This window comes from Mesitornis unicolor, unplaced genomic scaffold, assembly GCF_000695765.1.
Source record: "Mesitornis unicolor isolate BGI_N332 unplaced genomic scaffold, ASM69576v1 scaffold19755, whole genome shotgun sequence".
In the NCBI taxonomy this organism is placed as follows: Eukaryota; Metazoa; Chordata; class Aves; order Mesitornithiformes; family Mesitornithidae; genus Mesitornis; species Mesitornis unicolor.
The window spans coordinates 4,412-28,765 of NW_010187730.1; the positions used below are offsets into that span (position 1 = coordinate 4,412).

Consider the following 24,354-nt stretch of genomic DNA (forward strand, 5'->3'; position numbering starts at 1 on the left):
CTGCCACTGCTCCTCTTGTGGTCTTCAAGGGGACGAAAAAAAAAAAGAAGGGGGAAACATTAAAACCGTGGAAGAAGCGGCAAAATTCCAGCTCTCCCCCTTGCCCTCCCTCAGCGAGGGAGGGAGAGATAAAGAGAGAACAGTTCAGTATTGTTCCGCATGCTCAACTTGTACCTAAAGTCACAGCATTTACGAAATTCCAAACACTGGCCTGATTTATGCAATCTGGCAGCTCTCCTTGTTGTTTTATTCCTGTTAACACTAACTATCAGGGCCTTGCTATATAAGGCTAAGAGAAGTGCTAACTATATCCTGCAGAGAGAGCAAGTGAGGTAGGAGAAGCGGAGACGGAGGCTCCTGGAACATCTGATACATTTCCATAAAGGCCAAAGTGTTATTTAGAGCAGCGCTCCCTGCTCTTGGCACGGGCTGCGGGGTGGGAAAACTTCTGGACTGGAATCGACCTGCGAGTTCCAAAACGCGCTCCCCAAAACAACCACTGCTTTCCTCCCCGGTGGTTTCCGAGTTTAACCTCTCCTCCTTACTCAGGAGAGAGAAATAAACAGTTTGTGCAATAAAACACTCGGTCGCAAAGTCTCTCTCTCTCGCGAGCCACTGAATGCAGAATGGTCTCGACTAACACAGTGAGCTCCACTAACGTTAGTGAGCCACAGAAACGTGACCCTTACTCAGCTACTCCTGCACCAACAGCTTCAGTATCAGGTACCAGGGTCCTGCATAAATCATGACTAATTGATTGGTCCCAATTGCCAAGCATGTGCATGGACACAGCCGTGCTCACCTCGCTCACGTTTCACGCGGTCGAACTGCAAGAGGAGAACTCGATCAAGCCAAACGTAACTTCAGTTTACCAAGGATGCCCAGAGCTGCTTGCGAATTTTAACCATTTCCATTGAAGAAAAGGACCAACAAACCACGCTGCAATGGAGTATTAAGGCAAAGCACCCCAGTACCGTGGCTCTGAATGCGAGGAGGATGTTCAGATGTGAAGGGGAAATTGCTTGCTTTGCCAGACAGCAGCTCCTGGAAGCCAAGGCAAAGGAATGGAGCGTGTTCAGAGAAGAGCCACAAGGATGGGGAGGGCTCTGGAGAACAAGCCTGATGAGGAGCGGCTGAGGGAACTGGGCTTGTTTAGCCTGGAGAAGAGAAGGCTGAGGGGAGACCTCATCACCACCTACAACTGCCTCAAGGGAGCTTGGAGAGAGGTGGGTGCTGGGCTCTTCTCCCAGGTGATGGGGGATAGAACAAGGGGAAACGGCACCAAGCTGTGCCAAGGGAGGTTCAGGTTAGAGAGAAGAAGGAAGTTCTTTCCTGAGAGGGTCGTCAGAAGCTGGACCAGGCTGCCCAGGGAGGTGGTGGAGTCACCATCCCTGGATGTGTTTAAAGAGCGGGTAGATGAGGAACTTAAGGATATGGTTTAGGGGGTAGACAGGAGCGGTTGGACGTGATGATCTCAGGTGTCTTTTCCAACCGAGCGATTCTGTGATTCTGTGAATCCTCCAAATACATTAATTTACTTATCTTTACCTAAAAGCAGCCTATTAGCAACAGGAGTGAGATCAACTCCTTCCCCCCAAGCATCCTCTCCAGCAGGATGCTGACCAGGTCGCTCTCAAAGCCTGACACCCATTGATTTTGTGGCTTGTCCTCACACCAGAAACAAGGCAGGAAAGGACTGAATTTGGCATTTGACTTTGCAAAGCGCTTTAGGTCCCGGGGTCTCTCACCCCCTGTGTTTGCTGAGCAGAGCTTGTCCCTCTCGCAGACATTTGTTTACCCCACAAAAAGGCTAAAAGCAGCTCGCTCTGTTGGCAGCTGAGTCAGGAGCAGCCAAAGCCCGAGCGGAGGTTAACTGCCAGGGCAGCGCGTGTCTCGCTGGGATCAAGTGATGCAAGGGCTGATTTCATCCTGGATCCTGCACGTCAGGGATTCCAGGACAGTGAAGTAGTTGTTGATCATCCTGCATGGCCAATAAACCCCTGAGGGCAGGGGGTGTCACTGGCCCCGCTCCCAGTGCTGGCTGGGGAGCGCCAACAGCAGCAGCCCCACCTGAAGAGCTCAGGAGCAGAGTCTGTTCAGTGACTTTGCATAAAGATACGAAGCTGTAACGCTGGAGAGAAACCTCAGAAGAGATCAGATGTGCTGCATTCGCTGGTATTAACAAGAAAAAGCTACCGACCTGGTAAGAGGGACACAGCATTGGTGGGATGGACACACGGACCTGAAAGAGTTTTGCAAATTCAACAGCCTCTCTCCTTCCTTGGGAATCATTTCTTCCATACCCCAGCTTAACCTTTCCTGACATCTCTGCTGAAGGCAGAGGCGGCTGCTGAAAGTTCACGCTGAACATTTGGGTCCAGCCAGGACAAAGTGCTCCAAATCCAGCTCCAGACGCTCACAAAAGGGCTCCTGTTGCAGCAGCCACAGCCGCCCATTCAGCCTCAAACCAACGAAGGAGGACTTCAAAATCCAAGGCAGCTGCCAAGGATGAAGCAAGGGCAACAGCATTTGCTCAGAAGATGTGAGGAACGTCTCAAAGGAGACTTTTCAGAGCGTGAAACGCAGGCAGGGCAGAGAAATTTCACTCCCTTTACATAGCAAAAACACAGAGGGTTCCCCAGGGGATCCTGAGGTTTCGAGGAATCCTCTTGGGGTTTCCACTAAAGATGCCTGAAGACAGCAAGAAGAGAGGTACCTGGAGAAGCAGCACTGGCCGTTTTGGGAAGGTGCACCTTTTGGGGACAGGTTACTGGTGATTCAACTGCTGATCATGTTTCTCATGGCAAAAAGATGACCAGCGCTCATTTTTCAAGGGTGTAGTGAATTTGGAGAAGAAGAAAGTAGTATTTAGGTGCTAGAAAAGCAGAGACACCTCAGTTCTACCCATCTGCTGCACTTCAATGGATTTGAAAAGGCGCCCTCCTTCAGTTACACCTTTAAATCAGAAAAGGAAGGGACTTGTGTCCAACTCAGCTCACTTTACACCCAAGCACAGGCATCTGCATGGTTCTGCCTTCCTCAGCCAACGCCTGTTGCAGGTTTCAGCGACTCCCAACACCTCTTGAGTCCAGGAACCCCTTTCTGGGTCCAGACACCCCCTCCTGGGTCCAGACCGTCTGCTTCCCAGGGAGGATTCAACAAGAGCTCAACTCCCAACACCTCCTGGGCCCAGGAACCCCCTCCTGGGTCCAAAACCTCTGCTTCCCAGGGAGGATTCAACAAGAGCTCCCTTGCCAGCAGCCCAATGATCCCAGATACAAAGCACTTCCCTCAGCTCCTAACACTAAGCAGCAACCGCTCCGCCTTGATTGAATTTCTGTCCCTATATATCATCAGCAGGATTTGGTTCAAGCCCCTGGATTAGGAGAACGAAGCTGTTATTGCAGCTGCTTCTTGCTCAAGCAAACCTTAAAACTCGCGAGGGCGTACGCTAGCCTCTGGTTTTCATACAGAGAAGGCTCCCCATGCCAGGTCAATGCCAGGATTTGTCCAGTGAGGAGCATGCAAACCTCCTTCCTGGGGCACAGGAGGCCAGAGAAGAGAGGGAAGCTGGTCTTTAGGGTGCATAAATAACCTCAGACTGCAGTAAAACTAAAAGAAAGGCTCCTTTACACAGCAAGGTGCTGCATGTGGAACCAGAAAGGTACAGGACATCCCTGTGTGAGTGACACTGGGCAGAGTTCACCCTCCAAAAGCTACCTGGACTCGTGCTCATTTGCACTCCCCTATTCCCCTTCTAAGAAGGGGCAATAAAACACGGTGCAGGTTGCTCAGAGATCACTAACATGACTGCACAGAAGCTCCTAACAACATGATGGCAGCAGAAATGCAGGCGTGGACATGAGACATGGGAAAGGGTCTGTCCTCCAGCCGTGTCAAACCCAAGGGAGGGCACACAGCCCGTGGTTCTGCACTGTCACTCATGTCACTGCAAACCAAGAGGTTTCTGTCCCTTCCAACCTTTGTTTCCACCACCCACGGGTCCCCACAGATTCCCTAGAGTGACACCCGTCCCACTGCTCCTGGAGCCACGCTGTGGCTCTGTGAAAAGATATTTGCTTTAAATCTCCCAGCAGCATCTTCAGTCTCTTATCATTGGGTCAGGTATCTGGTTGAGCCAGTAAAACCATAAAGAAAAACTCCAGCAAGAGGAAGGGGAAAGGAGGGACTCCAAGCTGGGCTTCCTATGGAAACAGCAGAGCAGACCCTCGCCAAATACCAGTTATTAAAACCACCAGAAGGAGCCAGGTCAGTCCTACCTGCAGCTGCTTACTGCTGACAGCACTTGGGGACGACTCTCCTGAGAGGTTCTCTTCAGAGAACTCTGAAGTATTTTCCGTACTCGTCCTCCAGCAGATGTCTGAAGGCAGCAGGAGCTGTGCAGTCTCCTCCTGGTCAGTTCACCACTCTTGGCCCATTTACAAGTTCCATTACAAGGTCTGAACGCCCTGACTTCATGCATGCGATTGCACGTAGCTTCCCTACCAAAGGGGATGGGAAAGTATCTGGCTCAAGCCACTCCTGATGCTCTGCCCAAAGCATTAAGCCAACTTTTCCGAGCGCTCCAGCATGTGACAGCAAACTGCTGCAACGTACACAAAAGGCAACCAAAGCCGGGCGGATAATACCACATTCATCCGCTCACTGGATACAAGACAACTTGCAGCAAGAGGAACAAAGGCAGCTATCACATATGAAAGGCATCATTAAAACCAGCGTGCCTGAAATCCAGCCTTTGGGCTGCCCTGAAAAGCCCTTTCTCAAGAGCTCCCAAGAACTGGAGTCCTTCTCTGACCAAAGGCTCCTCCAGATCCCTTCCAGTTACATCTCCAAGCCCAGCCTCTCAGATCCAGGGCCAAGGAGCAATTCAAAGCCATGCTTCAGCCCGCTCCTCGTCTTGGGCTTGAGCTGCTGCCTTTGATGCTTCAGGACCCTTCTGATCCAGAGGTGGGAAAATTCTCCATCGCCCCAATGAAGACTTCAGCCCCCTCGCTTTTGTTTAACTTGTTGCCAAAATGACTCTGCTACTCCCTAAATGCGCCTTCTCCCCCCACTTTGTGTTTCATACTCAGCTTCCACGTGGCCTTCTGGCATCTGACCCCAACTGCTGCGAAAGCCGGAAACGTTTCCTTTAGTTCCCAGCGTAAAAAATAAGCACATTTCAAAGCTGATCTGCCCTTCCAGAGTGGTGATGAAACTCATGGGCAGAAAGAAGCAACCTGCAATGGTGGGAGAGAAAGGGAGGATGAACACACACAAACCAGGCACAAAAACCAGGCATTTCCTACTGGGGTTGAGAAGAGAAAGCCCCAGGTGGAGATGGAGCAGGTGAAGGAGGACATGGGCCCTGTCAGAGCTCAGCTGCTGGCAGCTGGGGACATTGCCATGCCACATGTGTGGTTGTGTCACTGGAAGCACCCTGAGATGTTTTGGAAACCAGTCGGTACCCTCTGGGGAAGGGGGACAATCGTGTCCCCTTTCTCCAGGTCCACCAGGAAGAGCAAAGGGAGATGGCCCTGGCAAGTTTAAGAAATGCAAGAGATGAGAAATGCATTGGCTGGACCCTTTCCCCTAGGAGCAGCTCTTCACCTCCACCAGATGAAGGCTCCGTCGCATTAGCCACAGTGCTAATTGAATTAGAAGAGCAGACAGGTCCTGGAAGATGAGAAAACTCAACTGCATCCTTGGATTCCTCCCATTGCAGCAGTGGAAAGGGCTCTGGGGTTGTTACACACACAGTAACACTTCCCACAGTGCAAACCCTGAAATCACAGCTATTTCCCTTCTAGGTGTACATTAAAGGACCGGAGCTCTGGATCCTTCATAGGCAAAAGATGCTTCCTGCTGCCTCTCCACGAAACAGGGCTGAGCCAGCCTGCAGCGCCGACGTCTTCGGGTGTTCAGCGGAAGGGATTTGCATCGAGAACAAGCAGATGCATTACTCCGAGATGTAATTTTAATCCGACACATAATTACGACACACCTTCACGCATACTAACGAAGCTTAGACACGGCAGGCAGAGAAAGGAGCAAAGCAGTCAGGAATAGCTCGCACTTGAGTTAGCAGCAGTGGCTGCACACTGGAAAGATAACCTGACAGCTTCTGGTTCAATGGCTGTGGCCCAAGGACTATTCCTGGCTGAATGCAAAGCACCAACCTGAAAAGCATCCTAACTCTGCCTGGGGCAGCGATGGCTTTGGTGAAGGTTGGTGGGAAAAGAATGACCTCTTGTGCCACCCGATACGAGCTGGGAGCGCGGCGGGACTCGAGGAATGAAAGATATCATGCTGCAAGAAGGAAAATCTAAAAGAAGCTGCAGGTCTTACAGGGCAGTCAATGAGGCATCGCATCGAGCCCTCATTATCCTCTGTTCATCCCCAAAGTGAGACGGTTTCCAGGTTTAGAGTCCAAACTAAATCCTTCCAAATTCCTGCTCGGGACTTTTGAGTAAAGCAAGAGATGTTTTCCCTCTAAACAAATCTTTGGTTGTTGTTGTTGAAGGAAAGCCAAAAAGCCCAGCAACAGCCAAACACAAGAGACAAGGTGTTCCCAGATCCCTTGTAAAGCACTAAAGTCCCTCTGGGAGACGGCTCCATACTTAACCTGGCTATACAGTGGATTTTCAGTCAGCTCTAGAAAGGGGCTTGCTCTACATTTTTGTTTCCCCTCCTTGTTAGTTTACATCTCTAAACAGTTTTAATGCACACGGGATGTTGATTTTAAGAGCAGGAGAACAGGGCCAGTCATCCGCCGATATAAACATGCAACGCCAGCAGGTCTTCAAATGCAGCTGGATGGAGAACACTGTTCCAGTGCTTGCTTTGGTTCATCTCCCTTGTAACAACACGGCACAGCTTCCCCCCTCGGCATTTACTTGACTTTACTTCTATTCCGAGCTAACGGAGCAGGTCCTCGCAATCTCTTAATTGTCAAAATAGCAGAGCTGCCCTTCCTCTGTGTACGTTTTGTACAGGAACACTGAGATCTGTCCTTTATAAAAGTGAAGATTACCAGGAAACAAAACAATTGCAGCCCAGACCCCACCCAGCAAAGAATTTAATTGTTCCAGTCACTCTCTGCCCCCTGTTTCCCTTAAACGCACCTCAGCAAACAGCTCTGCTCCTCGGACGGTCGCTTACCTTTCGTTTTCCTGTCCACCGCAACTGGCTTCTTAGTTTCTGCTGTAAGCAACAGCTCGTACGGGTGTTCCTCTTCCTCGGCTCCACTTCCCCTGCTCTTTCCTCGTGCAACAGAGGCCTAATGAGAAACAGCATCATGTAGCGCTCCACAAAGCAACGCTATTTATCCCGGCAATAAAGCACAAGGCCCCTTTATGCCATGGTTTAAGCAAGGAGTTGGCAGAGGCAACACCTTCGCTGCGGAGTGCGATCCAAAATGTAACACTCTGGTTTCCCCCCCCCCCTCCAAAATACCCACCCAAAGCCCCTTTATTTTCTACTATTTAAGGCTGCCGACGGCTTTCTAGCACCCACCAAGCGATTCAGCGCACAAAGTCTGCAGACAGCCCCGAGGGGGGAAAAGAGCTGAGCCCGTAATTGCTGCTCATCCCAACTCAGACTCGCTGTTGCTACTGGAATTTGCATCGTCATTCACTATTTAGTCCCTGGCCCTATTAGGACACGGCTGGGACCAAAATAAATAAATAAATGAAAAGCCCAAATCCCCGCCACCTTCTCAGAAGTCTCAGATTTAGCATTTCTAACCTCAGGGTGCACAGCATATTGAAGATTGAAAAGCCCTCGGGCAGCAGCGTATGAACTCAGTTTAACCTCAGGATGTGCAGCAGCGATTGTGCTCATTGAAATCCCAAAAAGCCTCTGATTAGAGCTTGTTTGTAATACTGGCAAACCCTGCAGCAAGCTGCTCTGGAAAGCCACCATCCAGCAGCAGGGATGTGGTGCTGCTGCAGGATCCAAATGAGCCTTGCTGCAAACCCACACATCTCGGTCTGCCTCAGCGCCAAGGATGAGAGGCACTGGACGTCCTCAGAGAGCCACAGGTGCCATCCCAGTGCTAATGGGGCCAAACTGGGCTCCAAGGCACCCTGCTGGCATGCTCAGCTGCCTTCCAGCACCATCTCCTGGCCAGACCCCGTCCCCAAAACCATGTGTGCCTACGGCCAACAGCGATGGGGTCAAACCCAAGCCACAAAAAGGGATCCCCATGGCTGCCAAGAACAGGTCTGAACAAAACATCTCCCCCCCAAGGATGCTCCAGACTCCTGGAGCTGCCACTGTCTAGACAGCACCACATCCAATTTCTTTCCCAAAATGAGAGCATCAGAGTTGGTTCAAGGGCATAGAGGTACCTACCCAAGTGTGGTCCAGCCAGGACCCCTGGAAGCTGAGGGAGTCTTGGAAAGACACCCAGGAGTGGGCAGCACAGACAGAAGCCCTCCAGCCGTGTCCTGCTTCTGCATAAACACCCCCTGGCTTTTAAATCGGCTTTCTCAATGGGAGGAAATGGGCCATGGCCAGCAAAGGAAGGATTTATTCTACCTGCTTCGAGCACGAGCTGCCAGGCAGAGCTGCTCCTTTGCAGGTGAAGGAGCTCATAATGAGCAAATTAAGGGGAAAAAAAAATTAGTAATTTCTGACCAGATGGTGGCACAAAAACATCAGACCAGAACAGCAGGTAACAGGCTCTCGCCAGAGATCTTGGAAAAATACTGCACAGCAGCAGCTTGTCCTGACAGTTGTAGCCTGGCCCTCAAGCCAGGCCTCAGTGCACCCCCAGACCCCTGCAGACCATGGTCGTTGTCCTCTTTCAGATGCACCGAACCCGTTCGAAGGCGGCAGCTCCCCAGCACCACACAATTCCCAGTTTTGCTTTGTAAACTTCTCTGCGTGCATTTATAGGCCTGGTTACCCTTTATTTTCTGCATCTCTCATCTTTCCAAGCTCTAAATGAGAGTTTCAGGTGCAAATTCACTCAAAGTGAAGATTACTGTTTGCTGGAGGAGCGTGCTCACTCTGTAAGCTCTGCAACCAGGAGCAACAAAAGCAAATAAAGCTTTCTTCCAATTCATCTTTCATTTACTTATATACGCATGCATAAACATTAATTATCAGCAAAGCCCAAAATTGAGATGTTGCTAATAATTGAGCACGCTCTTTAAAGCGTATTTAATGCGCAGCAGCGGACTTTGGAAGGCTTTCTGAAGGGTAAAACTCATCTCCTTTCTCCCTCCTCCCCCACTGCAGAGCGAACTGCTGGAGCAGCCGTGGCGCCTCGCCTTTTGTCTGCGCTTCCTTTTCGGAGATGAGTAGTAAACAAATGAAACCGAAGTTTAATTTGACAAGGCGGACTCTTATTCAGCTGCAAACCAGAAGGTTTCTGCAGATAGCGAAAGGCGGCACTCGAGCACCTCCAAACAATCAGCTCTTTCGCCCGGCTGTACTCATGTTTTGCCACGACGAAAGTTTCAAAGTTTCTTGTTTGTGCACATCTGCTTTGACTGATAGCCCCGTCTTGGCAAGGGAATCAAAAGTCTGCTTTAGAAAGTGGAGTCTGGCCCAACCCCAGCGCGTTCAGTGACTAAGTGTCCTGGCTCCAACGCCACAGCAGGTCTGGAAGACGGCTCTGGATGCTGCAGGGAGATGTTTGCAGCAATCCCCGAGCGTGTTCCTGTTCACGCCTGCCTGGCCCAGAGAGAACGTGCACCGAGAGGATAAATCATAGGCAAGAATAGGGAAAGCAGAGCACCCCAGAAGCAGCAGGCAAAGAACCAGACCCAAACTTGCCCTGTCTGTACATGCAGGAGGTCATTTCCAGGCAGCGCCACGCGCCGCTGTAACTTCTATCAGTGAAATTGGTTGCAAATCAAGCTCTCCCCAGCGAGTGCTTTGTGTACAAGTCTATTTGCCAGCAAGATTCCCTTTAACAGATCATGTTTCCAAAGCCCTTAATGGCAGGACAACACAGCAGGTGTTTGATAATTAAATATGGCCAGATAACTCAGCAGGAGCAGTCAATGCACATTTCCTTCCCTCGTGTTTATCATCATGAACAAGCCCTGCTTTCCAATTACGCCGTGACCCAGCTCTTCTCTGCCCAGAGCCAGCCACGGGACTGGTTATCACACACTGCAAAGCCATCTTAACTGCAGTGGAGAGAGCAGTCCACAATTTCCCGTGTCAACGTTACTGTGCATGCGCCGTTTGGAGCTTTACTGTCTCTCTAAAAAGTCAGTTCCATTAAAGCAAATGTTTACTCTTGTAGATTTGACATAATTGAGAAAACAGATCACATTTATGCCTTGCAGGAACTTCAGCAGATCAACACATGCAAAGCAAAGCATCTGGTGAAGCGGAGGTTGTTCTGACAGCTAGAGGCTGCACGCGCTCCGCTTGTTTTCCATACAACCTCCTGCTTTGGGGAACACGAGGAAATCCACACGATTTGGGCTTGCTTTGAAGATTTTCCTGGGTGTCAGCAGAAGTTGCCAAGGCACGTTTGTGGTTTCACACCCCCCCATACGCAGGTCTCCCAGAGAGCCCTCACACTTGAGAGGTTCACAGGCAGGTGAATAAAAACGTGCAGCAGGAGCAACACTGCAGAACGGGAGAGCTTTAGTTTCATCCAAAAGCAGCTCTCACACATTGGCCTCTGCAGAAGACAGCTTTAACATACGCTGGGCCAGGCTCTCGGCTGGATTCAAGCCCCTGATCCCTGGTCACGTCAGTGGGACCCAGGAGCCCACGCATCCCCTTCACAGCTGGAAGCTGAGGAAGCAGGAAGCGATGGCCCTCTGGGTTTCGGTCTCAAGTGAAGATGCATTTGGTGGGATCATTACAAGTGGGCAATGGTCCACGCCGCAACGTGATTCAGAAAAAACTCGTCCTAAGGGAATTCCCAGCCAAGAATAGGGGAGTAAAGCTGAAGGTCACCACTGAGGTGGCCTGGAAGAACCGCACTAAGGAAGTTCCCATGGCAAGCGACAGCAGCAATGCTGGAGTGGAAGGAAACTTCCCATTCACAACTCGATTTGCAAGGGAGAGAATATCACAGATCCTCCTAAACTGTTAAAACTGTTCTTTAAACCACATTCGTGTAAAACATCCCAGATCGAGTCCCACGTACCTCAGAGGAAGCACCATGGCCTATCTTCTTCTCCGCATGCTGATCCTCCTCTTCATCAGGCGGAGGCTTGGCAGGCGGGGGCGGACGCTCTCTCTGCGGATTAGAGGAGCACTGTGAGCTGCGTTACGTTCACAGCACGTCCCCCTCTGCTTCCACCACCACTAAACCCATGCTGATGTGAATGCAGCAAGGAAAGGACCTCCTCAAATTAATCTGGGTGGAGTAGAAGCTCAGGCCTAACAGCACAGAGCTTGACAATGGTTGCTGCCCTTTCCTCCTCCTCTGGTAGCGCAGACCACCCAGCTCAGACCCACTTGAGCACCAACTCCACTTTCAGGAGGATAAAACTGCTGGGGTGGAAGGTGCTGTGTACACAGGTTTATTGCTTCCTGACTTAAACCAGTTCATTCAGACCCAGACTGGTCACCTCAATGGCAAAGCATTACACAGTGAAGGCCAGTAATGAATTCATGCAAACGGGTAGAAAAGGAGGTCTTAAGGAAACAGTAACACGAATGAGTGATTCCAGGAGTACCTTTTATAGTGAAAAACCCTGGAGATCAAGGGACAATGCTGCACTGCATTCCTCAAATAGCCCGAGATTGCCTGTGGGCAGGAATTGCTGCTCCCCATACAGAGCTCAACACAGCTCCAGGTCATCTCCTGCCCTCCAACAGCTCCATCTAATGGCCAAGGGAACAGCAGCAGGGCCGAACCGCCCTCCACAACACTCCAGCAAGTTTTGGGAGAAACTCCAGCAAACTCCTGGAGAAAATCCCTCTTTCTTCTCCCTTTTCATTGCAGTTCAGCCTCTCAGCTTTTCTTATTTGTGACAGAGCTGAGCTTATTTCACATCAGACACTATTAACACAGGACAGTACACAGATGGATACAAGCCACCAAGACTTAGATAATGACAGGATAGTGCATGTTGTTCTGCATACCCAAAAGAGAGATCTGGCTGCAATGTCAGCCTACTAAAGCTTTTGTCTCCTTTCTACTATATTTGTTAATTGTACAGGAAAAAGAATGCCCCTCTCTGCAGAGAGAGAGGATGCATGGTTACAGCACCACCAGCAGTTTAATTGTTCGTTGCTGCTTTGTCTTTTGTCCAAAAACGAAGCAGGCTTTGTAAAACCAACCCAAAAACAAACCCTGAAGCTGACACAGCATCCCATCTGCCCCACAGCAGTGCTGCCACCGACTGCTAACGGGGCAGCAGATGCAACTACCAGAAGGTGAGTAAGAGCTTGGAGACAGTTCCAGGAGCTTTGCTTTGCCTTCTAAAGCCTTGAGTACCCTCTACAGATCTCTGCAAGTAATACACAAGGAAACTTATCTTGTTGGAAACTAGTTGGCAGCAGAAATTATTAAAGAAAATTTCCTGAGAGCCTCCTCTTGGGCAGAGAGCAAGAGAGATGAGAAAAATGCTCCACACAAGTTACCAAAGCCTTCTCTTCTAGAGGAGAAGTCATCCCTTCAGCTAAGCACGATGTCCTGGCAAACCAAAACTGACAGGCACCAGTATCCAACTGCCAGAAAGCAGAAGGATCCAACGTCAGGTGAAAATCAGGCACGTGGACGTGGCTGCCCGTGGGCAGGTTACACAAACAGGCCAGTGAAAAAGGAGAGGTGCCGCCTGCTTTAGTCAACCTCAGGGATGGGTTTAAAGATTTCCCTCAAGCTGGGGGATTGCAAGGCCATGAAAATGGAGATAAGTTACTTATCCTGCTAAGGCAAGTGGAGATGAATGCACAGAGCTACATACAGGCCTGACTCCTGCTGCTTTGAGACCAGCCGACTCCACTTCCTTATTCACAGACTCTCGATCTGAAGATCTCCCGCTGGCGAGGCTGTCCAGGGAGTGGCAGGATGTGGCGTTGTACAAAGCTTCATACGGGCTCTCCTCTTCTGGGTTCACGTCAAAATCTATGATCAGCTCTGTCACTGCTTTCTCCACATCGCCTGTGAGAGGAAGAGACAGACACCAACATCACTTGGGGCATCTTCCCCAGGAAGAGGGGTGCAAGTGGCTGCTGTGCTGCATGGGAGCCTACCCTGAGATATCCTGCACACGGGATCAGTGGCTGGAGCAAGCGGGGCTTGGACAGTTTTCTCTGCAGCTTTGGCACTTTTCTTCCCAACCGTGTAATCTGCAATGAGGCGACAGGGTCAGCTTCTGTGGATCTAAGTTTTACGTCCACTTCAGCATATGGCGCTTCCTCCCTCGTGGACGGGAGGCCAACTGTCAGCTTATTAAGTCTCCAAAAAAATAACCAAAGCACATCATTAAAACTTGCAGCTCAGATCCCAGAATAGAAGCTGGCTGCCTGTTTAATCACACACACAAGGTTAAGGATGGTTCTTTGAACTTTGGGAGTCTTTAATCAGCAAGCGGCAAAGCTCCTGTACGGACACAACGTCACAGAGCAGATTACTTCATCTGGTACACTCAAGCTACATCACTAAACAGTTTGGAGTTGTAAGAGAGAGAACCCAATTGTAGCTGTGGTCCCCTAACCACAGGCAAAGCCAGAAACGTGAAGCTGACGCTAATAAAGTCAGACAGCAACATCTGATGCAGGTAAGCTCGCTTCCAGGAGCAAACTAACAGCACTTACCTGTGAGAACTCCAGTTTCAAAGCCCACCTTCAGTTCAGAATAGAGGCAATACCTACCAGCCTCACAGGCAAAGCTTAATTAAAAGTCTGCAAAGTGCTTTGAACCTGTAAAGCTCTCAAATGCTAAGCATGAATAATGCACACCAGTTGCGTGCGCCTCTGATCCGTCTCCCCACAGCTGAGAGGAAATTGAGACAGCATAATTACAAGGTATGAATTTAGCTAAGACGCCACATTTCACTCCCTAACTTGGGCAGACACAACGGGCCGAGCTCCTTTATAAGCCACAAGCAATCAAGGCCTTTTCTGTAAATCTCATCTGCAAAATCTATGCCCGAGCTCCACCATAAAGCGAGGAGTCGGATGTGAGATCCGTGGACGAGTATTTGCCTACACAGACTCATAAAGGACAGTTAATCCCAAACCATTTCTAAAGCTATTACTTCGCATTCTGCGAGCAGATTTAAGCTGTCCTTAATTTTAATTAACTTCTAAAGTGAGTTAAACAAAGCCCAATTAAGTCCATTTAGACTGGAAAAGTCACATCGCACTCCTTCAGCAGAGGAGCTAATCCCCCTAAATCCTCACCCTGGATGCCCCCCTGCACACATTTGCTCTGGAAACTGCTCAGCCCAGCATTTGAGCACCACTTCTACCAATGCCTTAAGGTTCCAATCACAGGACCTGACCTGAAGCTGCTTTGCTTTCAGTATTTTCCAGGACTAAAGAGCAAAATCCTGTCCTTGCTCTGGCACAATTACAACCTAAATTTCCCCTCCTGCCCACACCACTTACCTTCGATGAGAGCCGCTATGTGTTGGCTTTTCTGAGAAGGAAGCTCCCTCACGATATCCAGCGCTGTCAGGCCTCTGTTATCCTTTATGTTCACATCAATACCTAGGGCAACGGGCGTAGAGAAGGCAAAACCAAGAATATTTTCTTACTATGTGCTAATTTATGTCTTTCATCAAGTCAGATCTTACATTTGTGATCATCACTGGGTCTGGAAGATAAAAAATGCCCTAGAGAGGCAGATCTAAAGCCAAACACCAAGAGATAACCTCTCCAAGGAACTTTACTGATGTGCTGCCACTATAAAGGGCTTTCCTAAGTTCTGGGTGAAGGGATCACCACGTTACTGCTTCAAAAGGGGATCATTCTCTCACCTGCAGCCAGCAATATTTGTACCACATCTGTCTTGCCAAACAAAGCAGCTTCGTGCAAAGCACTGCCTTTTTCAGTCTGCAAATTAAATGGAAAATAGCATGAAGCTAGACAGTGGGGAATGGTGATGGAGGCATGTTTTAGAAGGTTACAGAAGCAATAAACATACGGCATCAGATACAAAGGGTGGGAAACAATATCTACACCTGAGGATCAATTATCGATACTATTATGATGCTGAGAATTTGGCATGGAAAATGCGACGGTCTCTTCAGAGAGACATGCGGGCCCAGGCTAGAGACCAAGAAAGGACTTTCTACAGCTGAGCAAGAGGTGGTGTCCTGCGAAGGAAAGACAAGACCACCACACACAAGCTATCGCTGTGCAAACAGCACATTCACAAGCGTCTTGATAGGAAGAGGCGCAGTTTGCCTCCCTCGCTATCAAGAGCTCACGGCTTTGCAGGGCAGAATAGCGTAGGCAAAAGGGGTTTGTTTCCCTTTCCCTCGCTATGTCTGGGGCTTTTTGTCCAACTAACGAGCAGGCGTGAAGCATGCACAGCACCAGGGTCCCTCAGAGCTGAACAAACAGCCCAGAGGAAAACAAAGCCATGGTTCATCTTCCAGAACCGATCCCTCCGGGAGCGATGGAGCTTTAGGTGGAGCTCCCCGTGCCACGACTACAGGGGTTCTCCACCCCCAGCAGCCACACCAGCCCTTCCCACCCAGACACACCGGTACCTGGTAGTTGCTGTCCATGCCAGCATCCAGGAGGACATGGACCACGGTTTTGTGACCGTTCCTCGCCGCCAAGTGCAGAGGAGTGTGTTTCTTAGTGTTGCAGCTTAACAGATTGGGGTGAGCGTTCAAGAGCATCTTCACGACTTCCAGCCTCCCGTAGAGCGCGGCCAGGTCCAGAGGGGTCTCAAACTTGTTATTGCGCATGGTGGGGTCGGTCAGCTCCTCCAGAAGGACCTTCACCACCTCCGTGTGGCCGTACTGCGCGGCGCAGTGCAGCGCCGTCTCGTTGTCGTTGTTCTGGGGAGTGGGCACAAACGTCAGCGGGTCAGAACCGAGGAGGACAGAGCCGCTCCGTGCCTCGCTTAAACCATTGAGGTTTAAATGCAAAAACAAGACCACGACAAAAAGCAGTCGGGAAGCAGAGAAACAGAGCCTGGAGCAAGGTTTGCACCAGCTCAGTAGCCAGTTACCAGGTACAGACACCCCCTGGTGAACTCCTCAAGCGACCCACCCCATTAAAGCTCCAAAAACATTCAGATCTATGCTCAGATACGGGAAATGTGCTCTATGAGATATACGTGCTATAGATGGGAATAGCCTGCTTTATAAGCACTGAGGTCAAAACCAAGGGACCACGCTCAAGTTTAAGGGATAATCGAGCTGGGTCTGGACTCCCATTAATTCTGCCAGCACCAGGCTGTTATTTCCTGGCAGCATCCCACACTTCAGGGTGTCCCAAAAAATAAAAGGCTGCAATATGTGCTGGGCAAACTGCAGCACGAATTCTATCGGCTGTAGCTTAACCACCATCATTTTAGATTTAAACTTCAATTGTTTCAAATCCTACTTATCCTGATTATAACAGTCAGGATATTCCACCTTGGCAATTCGGAAGCTTGCAAGTTTAGAGAGAGGGCGCATCAAGTGACATGCGTGGATTAGAAAGCAGGGCAATTAGATGGCTCCGTTAACGAGCCAAGGTCTCGGGTCAACTGAGGGAAGAGATGTCCCAGCGACCCGAGAACACCTCTGTGATGAAAGCCAGACCCAATTAATGCATGCAGCACCTGCCAGGTTGAAAATCAGCAACGCAAAGCACTCAAGGCCAAGCAGCCCAACGCATTTCACATCCAGGTGCAAAATAGGAACGTTGGCAGATTAAAAGAAGCCTTCTCTCCAATTAAATTCCCCTCGAGTTTTGAGTTTTACTACTGTGTGTTATACACAGAGGTTTAAGGACTTCAGAAACGAATACTCATCCAACAATTTGACCCAGAAAACTCGAGCACAAACTGTTTACCTGAAAGAATCATGGTAATTTGTCACTTTAAGAACAGTTCCCATTAAAAAGAGAAGGTACTTGTCTTGATCGAGTTAAAAGTCCTATTTTAGATGGCAAATTTGATCAAAATACCTTTCTTTTTGGTGTTTTGGGTACCGGTTGTAGGAGCAGTCCCTATTTTGCACCATTTCACCACCATGCTGCAGATCTCGCTCTGTCGCACGAGTCCTTTAATCCTATTAACGTGCCAAGCCAGCCCAGGGCTTGCAGGAGTCCCCCATGCAAACTCCCATTCGCTTTTAGCTCATCTCTGCATCGTTTTTCAGCCACGTGAAATGCATAAGGGAAACGAGGAGTTTTGGAAGCGCTCTGAGGTTGTGTCAAAGCAAAGAGGGAGCGGGCAGAGAGCAGCACCAGCCCTGTGCAGAAGCGAGGTGTTTAAGAAGGTGAGGAGAGCACAGCGTCGCCGTTAGCACAGAAATTTGGCGCCCAACAACATGCTCGGTACTCGGAGTGGCAGCCGTGGTGAAGGAAGGCACATACAAGTGGACAGAAGTTACTGCAGAGTAAAGGAGTCTGCACATAAAATACACACACGGAGTGAGGAGGGGAGAGAATAGAGGACTACAGAGATTACACCTATTGATCAGCTTAAGCTGCTGGTCTCGAGGCATTTAAATGCTGGAGAATCATTTGACAGGGAAAGGAAGCCGGGTTTTGGACCACAGCACCAGGGAGGCTCGCCAGCAATTTTGGAGCAGTAGTTTACAAAGAGCCATGGGGGATGCACTGCTCACGCCATGGGGTTTCCACTGCTGGGACTGGCCCCTCTCTCACACCTCCCTGCCACGGGGACCGTATCCCTCAAGGATGCTTTAAACACACAGCAACTCCAAACACCTGCCTGACAGTGCAGAAATGGGAACAAAACATCCCCTAATAACAGAGTTGTTGAAGGCTTCCTTCATCTTTCCTGAGATTTAGTCCAATTTCCCATGAGCAGGTCAGGGGCCTGATGCTCAGGGTGAAATCCCCAGGTGGTAAAACTACCCCAAACCATGACAGCGTGTCCTTCCTCATCACATACTGCACACTGGAAACTCCTGCTATTGCTTGAGTCTTTATTGCCTCTATTTTGGGAGAGTTTTGAGCAGCCAAAAACGCTAGAGCTGTTCCAGGTAAGGGTGCTCGCCTCCCTTTCCTGCATCGCCTCTCCAAGCACAAACCAGAGTGAAGCACAAGTGCCCAGATACACAGATTTATTGGAGATGGAGAAATTGCTTTTCCAGCAGCCAGAAGGGTTCACATTTCAAGACTTCTTAGAAAACTTGAGCGCTCAACAGGGCCCAGGGGCTGCATTCTTGCAGGGATCCTAGCGCCCCCCAGTTCACCGCTGGGAGGGAGAAGCTGGGCTCATTCGATGCCTGCCTACAGACCACAGAATGGGAACACAGGCAGAAATGTCTCTGCTTTCACATGGGCTCCATCAATTTTTCAAGCCCTGGTAACTGGACACCACATACCATAGCCCTTACGCTCCTCGTCACACAATAAACTGGAGATCTACAGCTCCTTAAAGTGCATCCATGCCTTGACACACCATAAGAGGGCTTCAATCGAAGAAACAGAGACCTGGTTGAAATAAGGGGAAGTTTTCTAACTTCCTAACCTGCAAAGATCCAAATGGTTGAATGAACCGAAGGGAGACCACAGAGCTGTTCCTCTCTGAGGTTTTTGAGAAGCTGCAAGACAAACCCTGGTTTGAATGGTTTAGGTGGACCTGATCCTGCCTCAGGGCTGGGGAAAGAGGCTACGTGACCCCTTGGGTCCCATCCAACCTATTTCTGAGGTTCCTCTGTAGGATTTTGGGCAGTGTGTGTGTGTCTAACAGAGGCTCGCCCTATTCAAAAGCTGCTACTTTGCTGCTCGTGACAGGACTGACCCCAAAGCACAGAACAGGGATGTCCCGCTGCCACGCACTCCACAGAGCTTCAGTTAAAGGCAGGCTGAAATGAAAGAGAGAAAAAAGCCAAAGGAAACATCAAGCAAAATCCAAACTTCACCAGGAGGCGCCACCCAAGGCACATCACAGCCTTGGGCACAGAGCAGTTGGCCAGAGCTGTTCTGCAGCCCCACAGGGCACTGCTGGGAGCACAGTAGGGATGAACAGGGCCTCCTTCCTTCCTGCAGGTGCCCCACAGCACCAAACACATTGCAGGAAGAGATAGAACTGGTCCCCATCTGTCCAACGAGCTTCCGGGAGCTCTGCGGGTGGGTTCGCTTCGGTTTCATTTGCAGACTCCAGATGGTAAACTTCCACTTTCCTCAGCAGCCCATTTAGATTTATAGCCCTTTAAACCCAATCTGCATGATTCATTTGCCTCCAATTAAAAAAGACAAAGCCAGTTTGTGCCTCGCACAAACCTACGCTATGTGACAGCTTTTCCTACGTTGGCTCAGCTCGACTGGTTGGTTCCTTCGCACCAATTAAATACCCAAATTCAAGGGAGCAGGAGCTGCTGAAGCGAAGTTGCTGCTCCGTCTCTTAGCTTTGCTTCTTTCATTTGCTTTTCTGAAGTCTCTCAGGCCTGTAACAGAGATATCACAGGGACCTCCTGTCGAACAAGCGGTGCTGAAAAGGAAGGGGCATAAAAAGCACCTGTAAACTATTTCTTTAACTTTTAGGAGAGCAAGAAGCTTCTGGCTTTCTTATCTCTTCCTCGACAGGATATTAAATTGTAGTCCAGCCATATATAAATGCTTTCCCCTTCTTCCAAATATCCCAAGCTCCCCACTTGGATCATTTCTATACGACATCTCATCCCTCATGGGAGCTGAGAAGCTGGAAGCACCAAGCGAGGACTCTGACACTTTGCACCTCGACCTTTTTAGTTCCTGCAGGCTACTGAGAAAACATCAAGGTTTGCATGGCAGGTCTGATTCCACACGGTTTTCATCAAACCCGGTCAGAAAGTGGTGAAAAGCTGGGCAGAACTTGTGATGAGCCTAACAGGTTGTGTATAAATCACATCTCTCTCCTTAAAACCAAAGCAGAGATTTCCAAACCACTATATTCATTCTCCAGAGCACTACAGCCAGCTTGAAAACTGAACTGAGACGTTAAAATTATGCAGTTGTCAAAGATAAAATCCAAAATAGGTAACTTCATGAACAAAGATTCACAAGAAAGCGAGCTCAGTGTGTGTTTCATCTTTATATTCCTTTCTTCATTCAACATTTTAATGCTGGAGTGTGGAAGATTTCACTCTGTACTGACAACGTTTTAGAAAGCTGCTTGACGATTATGTTTCTACGGAAGACATTTGTTGCTGTAAAATTCCCATCTGGATGTTTGTAAAAATCACCGAGACGGATGAGCTTCATGTAAATAAATTTGTGCTTAAAGAGGTAAGCACTGGAGCATTTCCTGATACAGAAGTCTGCAAAACCAAACGTTAACTCCCAGCGGTTAGAAAGCTCAGGATCTTTGAACGTGTGTTTTTCAGCCACTGCAGATCAAGCAGTGAAAGTTTTAACCAAACTCTGAGAGACAAATCTGCCATGGGTGGCTGGATCCGAAATTACTGGCTGGAAGCAAGTGTGGTGCAGAGGCACCTCCTGATAAAGCAGCAGCCTGTGCTGCCATCGCTGCCTGCAGCTTCACTGTAAATAAATGTGAAAAATGGGGAGCATCAGAAAACGCCACCAGCGGGGTGACCCCAGCAACTTTCTCATCCGCTTCCACATTGCTCGGCCTCAGTGCATCACTCAGCGCCGGCGTGGTGCCTTTTTGGAGCTCAACAACAACTGAAGGCAAGAGAGGAGCAAAACAAGCGAGAAAACAGGAACAGAAGACCAGGGCTGAAGGGTCAGACGACACAACAGACTTAACATCCAAAAAGAGAGACTGATGCGAGAAGCAGGACATGAAGGACTGGGAAGGGAGGCGCGGACGTTACTGCCTTCCCTTCTCCCCACCGCCACCAGAAGAATTGACTGCCCATTCAAACCACAAATACAGCATTATGCATTTTGGAGGAGAAAAAAAAAAAAGCATGGAAATTCACTCCAAACAGCCCACAGAGAAAATGCATCCACGTTTAAGCCTTCTCTCCGCATTTATCAGCAACATTAGCACACGAACCAAAACCTGAAGCGTTTTTAATTGAAATAACATTACCTTTTGGAAGTCATCCAGCCAAATCAAGCAAACTGACCATCACCGTGAGTCCTACAAGGCTAAGCAATGAAGGAGCCCCCAGGAAAGTAAGGAAAAGCTTCCCTTAAATTATGTTTCTATGACTGCTTTGAAGAAAGAAACCCACAGTAAATAAACGGTCGCATTTTACTTTTCCCCAAGCGGCTGCAAACCGAACAGGTTTATTATTTACTATTTGTTACTGCGACTGGATGACATTGCACCTGGAAGCACGCGAGTGCAGCTTGGAGTAATGATGCAGTGAAATGCTGACAGCAAAGTACACACCTTGGCATTGATATATGGGTCAAAGGGGCCGTACTTTTTGAGTTCTTTGATCTCAAGAGCATTCTACAAAAAGGAAGAGGAAAAAGAAAACAAAAATGTGATCATGAAATGGGTGAGATATAGCAACAAAGCAACGGGTGACTCCCAAGGGGTGGAAATGACAGCATCTTGCTGCAGTCCAAGCTGTTACCAGCAGAAGCCGCTCCAGCTGCCGATCCCTGTAACCTGAACCACTGCACATTTCATTTACAAGACTCCAGACACAAGCAGCACGGGCTCTCGGGCTGACTTTTCTCGTTTAAAAAGGTTCCTGCTAAAGGGACATTGATGAAACATTACCTGGAAGGATTAACACAAAGCTTTTCATCTTTTGCGAAGGTTTCCCCTATAGCTGTCGTGCTCGGAGCAGAGCAGTTTGCACTCAGGGCCCTCAGTCAATTCCCATCAGATTGATTGTAAACAGCCAACTGCACTTCTCAGATCTATTTAAACAAACTGAATGCCCGCAGCTGTGCCTGAAGACATTATTAAGCCCAGCCCCAAACTGGAAAATTCTCAGCAAAGATATTAAAACACACGCTCTTCGTTATTTCTGCCTAATTGAGAAGCAGTAGTGAATGGCATTATTGCCACAGTTTTCATTTTGTGATGCTTTAGAAGCAAATATTTAGGCTTGGAGCAGCCTTGTGCATCAAGTTAGCCACCTCACACTGAGCAACAAGAAACTGAAGTGTGGCACTTTGGTCCTCACCGAGTGTGGCTGGAAGCAGGATTAGGGCTCCTAAACCTGACTCCAAAGGGAGTTTGCTGCTCGGCTTCTGCAAAGTGTTCACCACAGCTCTGAATTAAACAGTGGAGACTCTCAGTCCCCACCTGCTCATCTTGACTCTGATGGGTTTTGCTAAACCTGAGCCATGAGCGTCTGATCTCCTCGTGAATCAACTTCTGCATGAATATACCGTTTTAGCCTTGTGGTACTAAGGCAGACAAACTTCTTTTGGTTGACTCCTCTCCTCCTGGATGAAAACCCGAGTGGTTTAGGAGTGGATTCATGGGGACATGAGATACTGCTGCTTCCGGGACAGGATAACCAAGGGCTATTGTAGCTTTAACTCTGATTTGGATCTGTTACCGCTCATCTGCTCAAGCTCACTCAGCCATAAGTGGTTCAGTAACACTGCTCAGCAGTGAACCAGCTCCCTTATCCAAAACTCTTAAACCAAAGAAATATTTGGGTCTTTCTGAAGTTCCCTGGAATTGTCAGATACCTGCTGACTTCCACAGGGACATTACATGGCCTCCAAGGTGGACACAGAATCACTGTCTCATACAAATCACTCTCTCAGCATCCTAGCCCCAAAAATATCAGCTTGACAAAGGGAAAAAAGCCACCACTTCTTTTTTTTAATTATTATTCCTTGCCTGATGGAGAGAATAATTATTTTAAGATTAAGCTAGGGATTTATCTGGGGGCAAGTAGGGCTAAAATTATCTTACACATTAGTTAACTGGAGCAAGTGCTAGAGACAAGCCAGAGAGTAGCTAAGAGAGCATGGCCAAACAAAGACCAAACAAAGCTGCTTGGATTAGTTCCCAAAGCAGGGAGCCAATGCATCCTGTGACAGAACTAGAAACCTTCTCAGCTACCCAGCCACAAAGGAAAAGCTATGGGTTAGTTGTAGAAGCCCAGTATGAAAGCAGGAGGCCACTTCCTAGGTGTTGAGTGGTTCTTATGTATCTGTCTCTATATAAACATATACACCTTACTTATTCAACCACTAACTCAGAACTTGAGGGTTTGCTTTAGGCAGTGCCCTTCTTATCCCATTAGCAAGCAGGGCTTTATAACCATTGCTGCTGGTTTGGGAAGGGTCAGGAGTCAGCTGAAGTAGCCTCTCCCCATCCGAGGGAAGCGATTCAGTGATTTATTAAGTGAAAAACACGCAGACCTGCTCATTCACTTTAGTATGCGAAGGTCCTTGGTGGATGAGGAGCTTCACTATGTCTGCATCTCCTTTCCAAGCTGCCAGGTGAAGGGGGTAACAGCCTTTGCAGTCTGCTACGTTGGTCAGCGCGTCGTTCCTCAGCAGAACTTCCACCACGTCCCTGCGAGAGAAGGAGACAAGATATTCAGTCCTTGTGTCGCAGCTCGCAGTAAGCGTTTCACAACAAGTTAATCTGAACAGGAGGATTTCAGAGATCCCCTTGAAATGTGATTTTAAAGTGTTACTATTAAACGCTGCCCAAGGAAAAATGAAAATAACTGAAAGACTGCTGAGATGAGCTCGGGAAAGATCTGTGTTACCTTCAACCACCGGAGCTGAACTGGGACTGAAGTCAACCGCAAGCCACTCTGGTGGCAAGTGAATTGCACCAGTGTGGCGAAGGTGCATCAAGATCTTAACTCAATTTCTCAGTATCTTGAGTAGCAATGAACAATACCAAGATTTACCACGCTCAAGACTGGAGTTAACTTAAAAATGTAATATGCACGAAAGCAAATTTTAAGTGGTGCAGGCACAGCAACACGTTGGACACCAGACAGACTGCAGAGGACTGTTACTGGAAAAGCCACCTTTCAGATGTTGTTCTATTGCTTGCAAGTAAAAGGCTGGTTGAAAACCTCGGTGTTTTGCCAAATTTTTAGAGATACACGATCATACTGTGCAGCAGCCAATGCCTCTATGGCTTCGTTGCACTGATGCTCTTCACTTTTTGTCCTGAAGATGGTGTAGTGCTGCAGCATCGCCACATTTTCAGTGCAAACGGCATCTGAGTGAACGAATTTCGCAGAAACCGTAGCTTGTAAAGCACACCGCATCCCCTGGGGTCAAAGGCATGGTAAGAGGACTCACTTATGACCATTCAAAGCAGCATGGTGCAGTGGGGTGTATCCAGTACTGTCCACGCAGTTCACATTTGGCCCTCTCCAGATG

General features: G+C 48.9%; 1 protein-coding gene across 1 annotated transcript in view; it reads right to left on the reverse strand.

Annotated features, from left to right (window-relative positions):
- The window catches only part of ANKS1A (ankyrin repeat and sterile alpha motif domain containing 1A), a gene marked incomplete at both ends in the record, with an annotated part of 24,956 nt that extends 602 nt beyond the window's left edge, over positions 1 to 24,354 (reverse strand). The window contains 11 exons of the mRNA XM_010185561.1: positions 4 to 22; positions 7,162 to 7,279; positions 11,126 to 11,218; positions 12,894 to 13,090; positions 13,183 to 13,278; positions 14,542 to 14,643; positions 14,913 to 14,988; positions 15,651 to 15,947; positions 21,419 to 21,481; positions 23,368 to 23,524; positions 24,274 to 24,354. Coding sequence (XP_010183863.1) covers positions 4 to 22; positions 7,162 to 7,279; positions 11,126 to 11,218; positions 12,894 to 13,090; positions 13,183 to 13,278; positions 14,542 to 14,643; positions 14,913 to 14,988; positions 15,651 to 15,947; positions 21,419 to 21,481; positions 23,368 to 23,524; positions 24,274 to 24,354 — 1,299 coding nt within the window. The remainder of the gene's footprint in view (positions 1 to 3; positions 23 to 7,161; positions 7,280 to 11,125; positions 11,219 to 12,893; positions 13,091 to 13,182; positions 13,279 to 14,541; positions 14,644 to 14,912; positions 14,989 to 15,650; positions 15,948 to 21,418; positions 21,482 to 23,367; positions 23,525 to 24,273) is intronic.